The 8,443-nt window shown below is 39.5% G+C and overlaps 2 protein-coding genes across 2 annotated transcripts in view; both read left to right on the top strand.

Moving 5' to 3' along the window:
* Positions 1-3,951: 3,951 nt before the first annotated feature.
* Positions 3,952-4,914, top strand: LOC306766545 (olfactory receptor 4D6-like; the record flags this gene model as incomplete). Its single annotated transcript, XM_079254325.1, has 1 exon — positions 3,952-4,914. The coding sequence occupies one exon, from the start codon at positions 3,952-3,954 to the stop codon at positions 4,912-4,914; it is 963 nt and encodes a 320-aa protein (XP_079110451.1).
* A 3,157-nt stretch (positions 4,915-8,071) lies between these two features.
* LOC306766544 (olfactory receptor 6N2-like) overlaps positions 8,072-8,443 on the top strand; it is a gene marked incomplete at both ends in the record, with an annotated part of 927 nt that continues 555 nt past the window's right edge. The window contains one exon of the mRNA XM_079254324.1: positions 8,072-8,443. This exon is cut by the window's right edge and continues 555 nt beyond it. Coding sequence (XP_079110450.1) covers positions 8,072-8,443 — 372 coding nt within the window.

Below are 8,443 nucleotides of genomic sequence, written 5' to 3'. Positions count from 1 at the left end.
AGCCAACCCTGCCCCAGGCAAGGATTGAACCAGTGACCTTTTTGCTGTGCAGCCCCACGATGTGGAGTTGAATAATCTATTATGTTAATTAATCTGCGCATGTTAGTGTAGGAATGTCTACCTTTCATAAAGCCTGTTTGATCAGCGTGAATAATGGAAGGGTTATTTTTTCCTATCCTTCTGGCTAGTGCTTTGCTGATTATTTTGAGATCTACAGTTATTAAAGAAATTGTATGGTAACTGGATGGGAGTGCAGGGTCTTTTCCTGCTTTTAATAGTACTGTAATAGCTAAGTTCATATTTGGGGGTATTCTTTGCTTTTCCGTAATTTCTGAAACCATGTTGTAAAAAGGTGGAGCCAGTGTTGTCCAGAATTCTTTGTAGAATTCAGCTGAGTAACCATCTGGACCTGGTGCTTTATTGTTTGGCATGTGCTGGAGAGCTCCACGGAGCTCATTAACTGAAATAGGGGAATCTAGAACCATTTATTTTCACGTTTTAATTTTGGGAGATTGAGAACACTAAGAAACTGATCAATATTCTGATCTGTTGGGTTTATTTGTGATTAATATAATGTTATGTATAATTCTTTGAAAGTATTGTTTGTCTTGTCAGGATCATGGATAATATTTCCTTCTGAGTTTTTTTTCTTTTATAGAAGAAATTGTTTTCTTTTCATTTGCTTTAAGTTGTTTAGCCAGGAACTTTCCAGATTTGTTGTCATGTTCAAAATTCTCCAATCAAACTCTTTGCACCATGAATTGTTTTTTTTTTTTTTTTTTGTCTATTATTTCATTAAGTTCTAATTTGGTTTTTCTAATATCATTCAGTGAGTGCTCTTCTGGGGAGACATGGTAAGCTTCCTTGAGTGATTTAATTCTCAGTTTTAATTCTGATGTTCTCAAAGTTTCCTTCTTTTTCTTATGGGAGAGAAGGATATTATTTCCCCTCTCAATACTTCTTTTCCTGCTTCCCACAGAACACACGCTGAAGATATGAGGACCATTCTCTTTTAAAGTAACTGATAAACTCAGGATCTTTAAGTAATGATGTATTAGATCTCCAGTTTCTAGTGGCTGGCTTACTGTTCTTACTTCTAAGGGTTAATGATACAGGTGCATGATCACTGATGGTTATGGGTTGGATCTTCATCTCTGATATGTCACTCATGCGTGAACTACTGGTTAGGAGTAGTCTAATCTAAAATAGGAGTAGTGAGCTGAAGAGAAGGTGTATTTTTTTTCAGTGTGGGGTAATAAGAACGCCATGCATCGCAGAGACCAAAATCCTTCACGGTACTCTTAACCGAACTCGATGCTTCCCTGATGAACTGTATTGGTCTAGAATAACATTTAAGTCCCCTGCTACAATCTGATCATAGCGTGAAGTGAAGAGGGTGTGAAAAAAGAGGCGTCATCAACATTTGGACCATCAACATTTGCAACAGTTTACATTTTGAATCCTCCTGAGCCATGCCTGGTTTCGTCATCCCTGCCTCCCAGCTGTCCTCCCGAGTCCAGCCTACCCCCGTCATCCCGGCCGACCTCCGGAACCAGTTCTACCCCCGTCATTTTGGCCTCCCTGCCATCTTCCTGAGCCATGCATGGCTTTGTCGTCCCGGCCTCCTGGCCAACCTCCAGAGCGAGTTCTGCCCTCATCGTCCCGGCATCCCAGCCATCCTGCGGAGCAATGCCTGCCCCTGTCTTTTTGGCCTGCCCCATTTGTCTCTGCATCTGGGTCGTCCTCCAGAGTCAGGCCTGCCTCCGTCGTCGTAACCTCCCCGGCCGTCCTGTGGGGCAAGGCCTGCCCCTGTCGTCTTGACCTCCATACCGCCCTCCTGTGCAGGGCCTTCTGGACTTTTGTCCCCCCAAGTTCTGGCATCCCTGAACTTTGTGTTTTCTGTGGTCCCTCCTCTGGGCCCCCTCCGCCCACAAATTTCTGTGTTCTTTCTTTTGGGCCGTCTGGTGGCCAGCCCTTGAGAGGGGAGTTTGCCTTTCTGGGATGGTATCTGTCATGTTGTGTGTTCTGTAATTTTAGTCTTGGTCTCTTGTTTTGTATCTTAGTTCTGGTTTAGTTTGTTGTTTTCCTGGTTTAGTTCCCTGACGTCTAGTTTCCTGTTTTGCTTTCCTGTTCATTAGTTCACCTGGATTCATTAGTTAAGTCATTCCATCTGTGTCTGTTTGTGTGTGTATATAAAAGGCTTGGTTTCTGTTCCCAGGGGCTGGATCTTTTTGTTAGCTTGTGTTAGATCATGTTTCCCTGTGTTAGTTTAGTCCCTTGTGTTAGTTCTGTTCCCTGTATCAGTTCTGCCTTCATTTGCTTCCTGGATTATAAAACCTCTTAGTTCTACATGGTTCCCTTCTCCTGCATTTGGGTCCACACAACATTATGACAGCTTTACTGCTCAGCACTGCTCACAGGATTTCCTGTGGCTCTGATGTGTTTGCTCTGTTGGGGCCCACATCAACAAGCATGATGAAAATCTTCAAATTAAACTTATTTTTTATTATTAATAAATAATAATAAATAGCAGAATAAAATTTAAAAATCGAAGGGAGCCTTATATCTAAAAGGTTCCTCTTGCAGAAATGTGTTCAGCATAACCTGGCAGCCAGACCATCATTCTGTTTTCATGAAGGATAGGATGTGGGGGTGGGGGAAAAAAAATAAACAAATAAACACACACCCTCTGGTACCATTCTTTAAGGGAGGATCACTACCCTTGTCTGAGGGTCCACAGTAACTGTGATCATTGTCCATGTAATGCTGCAGAGGCATGTTGACCATGAAAACTCATCACAGAGCTCAAATAAAGTCAAATAATGAATTACTGCTTGGGTGCAGATTATGTCCCTCTGAAAAGCATGGATAATCTGAACTGCTGTTTGGAACATAGGGAAAAAAAAGAGTCAGAATCTGTTCCCTCTTCTGAAAACAGAGGGAGGCAACCCTATCTATGGGCTAAACTCGTGCATACAGACCGTAAGCTGGAGGTCAGTGAGTAAACCAACCTTTGCTCGGTACCTCTCATCTGGAGCAAGTCCAGAGTGGAAGCGGATCAAACTGCTCTGATTCCAGAAATCAGTTCATGCGCTGGCATGAGCACCTTGCAGGTGCAGTTGACCTCATACTCCAGCTCAGGCTTTTTTCCCCACCAGAGAGCTGACATGCTAACTTCTGTAGCCGAACATTAGATCTTCAAGGTCCCCACCTGTAGTCACGATCCACTTTGCATGGCACCCAACCTCGCCTCCCCTCCTCCAGGTGGAGTCCAAGTGGAGTCAATGTGCTCCTGTTCTATATTATTGTAATTTTATGTGCTTTTACTCTTGAGTTGACTGCCTCTTAGTTTGGTTTTGTTAGTTTATTTTTGTTAACCATTAATGTTAACTTTCACATTACAAATAAACATATTTGATTTGATTCCTTATGCTTCAAACTATATGCATAGACAATTTTTTTCAGATCATATCAGATTATAGAGAGAGGAAGACAATGCTCCTCATCATAAAGAGTCAGAATCTGATACTGACATCAGAGAGTAAAACTCAATTGACCATTTGATCAAACGGACATTTTTAAATGAATCCATTTTCTTTATTTATGCTGAGATCTCTTTACATCAGTTCGACTTTTTTTTCTCAGATTTAAAAAAATATATATATCGTGTTTTTTTTTACTTCTCAGGCAAGCTGGTGTTTTGACCTGTTGGAAGTATGAAAGCTTTCCAGCTTTAGACGTCTCAGGTCTTCCAGGTCTTAATTAACCTGTTGACATGTTATTTGTAAACAGTTTAATGAGATCCATTGAGGGAAAAAAATGAGATAAAACCATTTTGCAGGCTTTGGACAGCTCACTTTAGGTGAGCACACTCAAAGTGCATGTCTTCATCGTGAGTAAAGACAGGCCATTATTTCTGTGAGACACTGTTTTATTAGACATTTAGTTGCAATGGATCATGTAAGTGAGCAGCTTAATGGAACATATTTGACTTTCGGTGGACATGTAGAATTGAACAGCTACAGATTTCTGTATTTTGTTATTATGTTTGCAATTTATATTTGTATAATCTGCGGTAATTCTATCATCTTGTTCCTCATTTGGGTGAAAAAAAACCTCCATGAGCCTATGTACATGTTCATAGCAGCTTTGCTCCTCAACTCGCTTCTTTTCAGCACTAATGTCTACCCAAAACTGTTGATTGATTTTCTCTCAGACCAGCAGACTGTGTCTTATCCACTGTGTAATTTTCAAAGTTTCATGTATTACTCTCTTTGCGGTTCGGAGCTTTTTCTGTTGGCAGCCATGTCTTATGACAGGTATCTGTGTATATGCAAACCTCTGCAATATCCCGTACAAATGAAAAAGAGGACTGTCATTATTTTACTAGTTTCTGCTTGGCTTTTGCCAGCCTGTCAGCTTGTGCCATCAGTCTTTCTAACTAGCAGCCTAAACATCTGCACGCTTACGTTGAAAGCAATTTATTGTAATAATTCAGTTTCCCAAATTTACTGCATGAAATCGAGAGCAACGTACATCATATACGGTATGTTCATTTTCATTAACACTACACTGCTTCCTATGCTTTTTATCATATTTACATATGTTAAAATATTCATAGTATCCTTTCAAAGCAGTGTAAATTTCCGGAAAAAAGCTCTCCAGACTTGTTCACCGCACCTTTTGGTTCTGATCAGCTTCTCATGTTTCTATTCATATGACATTATAATAGCTCGGCTGGAGGTTGATTTGCATAAAACCGTAAGCTTCATAATGTCCTTGCAGGTGATTTTGTATCATCCTCTCTTAAATCCAATTATATATGGTCTAAAACTGAAGAAAATTTCTCAGCACCTCCAGGGACTTTTCTCTCATGGTAAACTCATTGTGTGTGTCAGAATTAATGTCTGTTGAATGATTAGTTCCTCTGTTGTATAGAAGCAGAAATTTCTAAGTCATATATATATTACAGGATTCAAGCTCATAGTAGTACATGTAGAATATTTCCAAATATAAGGTTCAAAATGTAATGTTTCATTACACTTTAAGCAAATGTATATTGTTCTTCTTCTCGAGGTTCTTCTACGTCTATTCTTTGTGTTTTACACGTGTGTTATGCGAGACAGAAGTATGGTATTTGTGTCTCCTGCTTTCCTATATATTTAATAATTTTGTGTAGACCACTGCATTGTGTCTATATACTCTATTTTGCACATAAAACCTTCTGTACCGTATGTATAGTTAAAACAAACAGAAGGTTCTCCATCTTTACTGTGAGGCTCCCAAACCGAGCCAAAAGGCATCCAAAACAGTATAAACATAACTTGATCTTCTAAATGTTGGACTGTGCAGTGATCAATGCAAGGATTTGTGTCAGTTTGCTCCACTGTTTCACACACTCTGCCACATGACGAGCTTTCTCCCCCGAGCATGCTGGACTCCACCTGCAGGTGGATTTACAGACTTCCTGTCAGAGAGCGTGCAGCATGTTTCTGACTCTCAGACCATCTGTGCAGATTTTCCCATCATTGGTGTGTTCTGTCACATCTGCTTCATGAGACGGGAGTTTACAGATAAAATCACCTGAGTTTGTGAAAAGCTAAATTTCTTATATGTAAACTTGACAATAAAGATGATTTTTTTTTTTTTTTAAATTTTCTTTTTTTGGACTACTGTCTGTTTCATGAAAAGAAATATTTTTCTTAAAACTGTTGTTTAAACGATCAACTAAACCACAAGTTTTACTTTCATTTGACCGCATCAAAAAGTAAAATAATGTCAAATTTGCACTTGTCTCCATCAGAACTCATTCTGTCGCAAACTTCTCATTCATTCACATACATCTCAGTCCAGTTCAGTGTTGCGGGGAATCTGGAGCATATCACAGCAATTAGCAGGTGAGAGCAAACTCAGTGTAAATTGGTATTTATAATGAACACACTGGGGTGGACTGGCGACCTGTCCAGAGCGTACCCCGCCTCTCGCCTGCAGGCTGCTCGGATAGGCTCCTACCCCCCTGCGACCTTGATTGGATTAATCGGTTCAGATAATGAATGAATGAATAATAAACACACTTTTTCAGTTTGTGCATCAAACATTTGGTTTTTTCACCCAAGATGAAGCCCACCCATATGTTTAGTTACTGAACTGCAAAGTATGTGGACTGATTATGGAATAAAAGAGAAGATAATGAAGACATGACAGACGTTCTGCTCACATTTGCTTTGCTAGAAAACAAATGTCTTTGAGTTATTGTTTTAAAAAAAAAGTATTTTTGTTTCAGTTTAAATGGATGTTCAGTAATATATATAATTCTGTGTAAACAGACAGGGCAAGCAAAACAAAGAGTTTCCTGGTGGCGTGCACGTTGGTATTCTGACTTTTGTGATTTTGTAAGCAAGAACGTGCTTCACTTGGACATGAAGTCATTCCCAGATATGAGTTCAGACATCAGAGTCAGTTAGAACGCCTTGCATCAGCCTCGGCCTCAGTCTCCTGACCTCGGCTTGGAGGTAAAACAGAAAAGTTTAACAGCAGTTTCTCTTGAAGCGTAGTTACTAAGTCACAACAGTTGCTCTTGAAGAGCAAAATGACAGAAGGAAAGAAGTTTTGCTGTGAGTTTGCCTTAAGCAGCAGCTGCCCCATAAATGCTTCCAGCTCAGGTTTAATCCTGATGTCTCGTTGACCTTCTTTCTCATTTACCTGCTGGGCAATAAAGCCCGTTAGAGCCTACACAATGTTAAATCTTTAATAAGATAAAACACATAGACACACACACATACATCATAAAAATAATGTCTTACATGTTTTACACATTTCCCTTTAGAGATACTTTTCAGTTATTATTGATGACATCATGATGATGTCACAGCTGCTCCAACCCATCTGACTCAAATGAATGAGTCAGTGTGCAGAACTTCAGGCTGCTGGATCTATTCAATGTAAGCCAGGTGTGTTGGAACAGAGATACATGGAAAACCTGCAAGACAGCGGCCCTCAAGGGCCGACTTTAGACTTCTCTGACATACATGATGCACTTCACTGTCTCTAAGTATGAACATGCAGGAGTGTAAAAGAGAAATGTCAATTCTGCACACTAAAATTACAAAGGGCTGAAAGTGGAGTTGAATCAGTTTGTACTGTAAGCAACACTGCAATAAAACACCAACAAATGTCAACTGGCCGACATGAATCTGTAGGAAAACACTGCCAGAGAATGTTTTAAAGGACAGAAGCGATCTCACAAATTCCCAAAGAATCAGAACAGTTTTTCTTTTCTTGTACTTTCTGTTTGAATAATCTGCATCTTCAAAAGCTCTCTGGCAGATCGTGATTGACTTTCTGTGTCTTTATTTCAATAAATGTTCCAATATCAGAACTTTGTTTTATTGTATTTTTAAAACTGGCCCTGGGAAGCTGATCCTGGGTGGACCCTGTGATGGACTGGCGACCCGTCCAGGGTGTACCCTGCCTCTCGCCCAATGACTGTTGGGATAGGTTCCAGCTTCCCACAACCCTTGATTGGACTAACCAGTTAGGAAAATGGATGACTGGACAGATTTTGAAGTAGATTTTCAGAATTTAAAAAGAAAATGACTCTGAAAAATCATTTTATGTTACAACACTCACAAAAAACTGTTGAGGGACTAATTCTCCGTGCAGCATTTAGTTCTATGTTTGTGTTCAATGTCAGAAAAAAAATCCCGATGACTCCCTGACTGGTACTGTGGTACTTTGGGAAGCAAACACTTAGGTTTCATCAGCTCAGAGTGTGAATCCAGTTTGTGGCCCAATAAAAACCATCTTAACAGTTCTTGCATGGAGGTTTAGATTAACTTAATGAAGATCACGACATGTTAGAGACATTAATGAGATCCTTTGAGGCTGACTCAGTCCAATAAAAACAATTACGTCTCTACATTCTTTGTCCAAACATGCAAGCAGAGCCAGGTAACTGCCAGTTAGTGAAGGGATCAATTCAAGTTTCATTTATTTTTTAATACTTTGATATTACAGTTAAATAGTTTTTTTATTTAAGTTTTTTGGATTTTGCTGTAATTTTCTCATTTTGATGGCTGATAACCTGAATATAACATACATAATCCTTGGTGGACATATACAAGTGCATAGATACAGATACCTTTATTTTTTGGCAATATTAGCAGTATATATTGTAATAATTTGCTGTAACACCACAATTGCATGTCTCATTGTAATCCAGAAAAGCCTCCATGAGCCTATGTACATCTTCATTGCAGCTTTGTTAATTAACTCCGTTCTTTTCAGCACTAACATCTACCCAAAGCTTTTAAAGGACATTTTATCACAAAATCAGATGATATCTTATCCAGCCTGTCTCTTTCAGGTTTTTATATTTTATACTTTAAGCTGTTCTGAATTTTTACTCTTGGCAGCCATGTCGTATGACAGATATGTGTCAATA

Source organism: Telmatherina bonti (assembly GCF_933228915.1).
Source record: "Telmatherina bonti genome assembly, chromosome: 15".
Taxonomy (NCBI): domain Eukaryota; kingdom Metazoa; phylum Chordata; class Actinopteri; order Atheriniformes; family Telmatherinidae; genus Telmatherina; species Telmatherina bonti.
The sequence above is the reverse complement of the archived record's forward strand: the minus strand, read 5'-3'. Positions and strand labels throughout refer to the sequence as shown.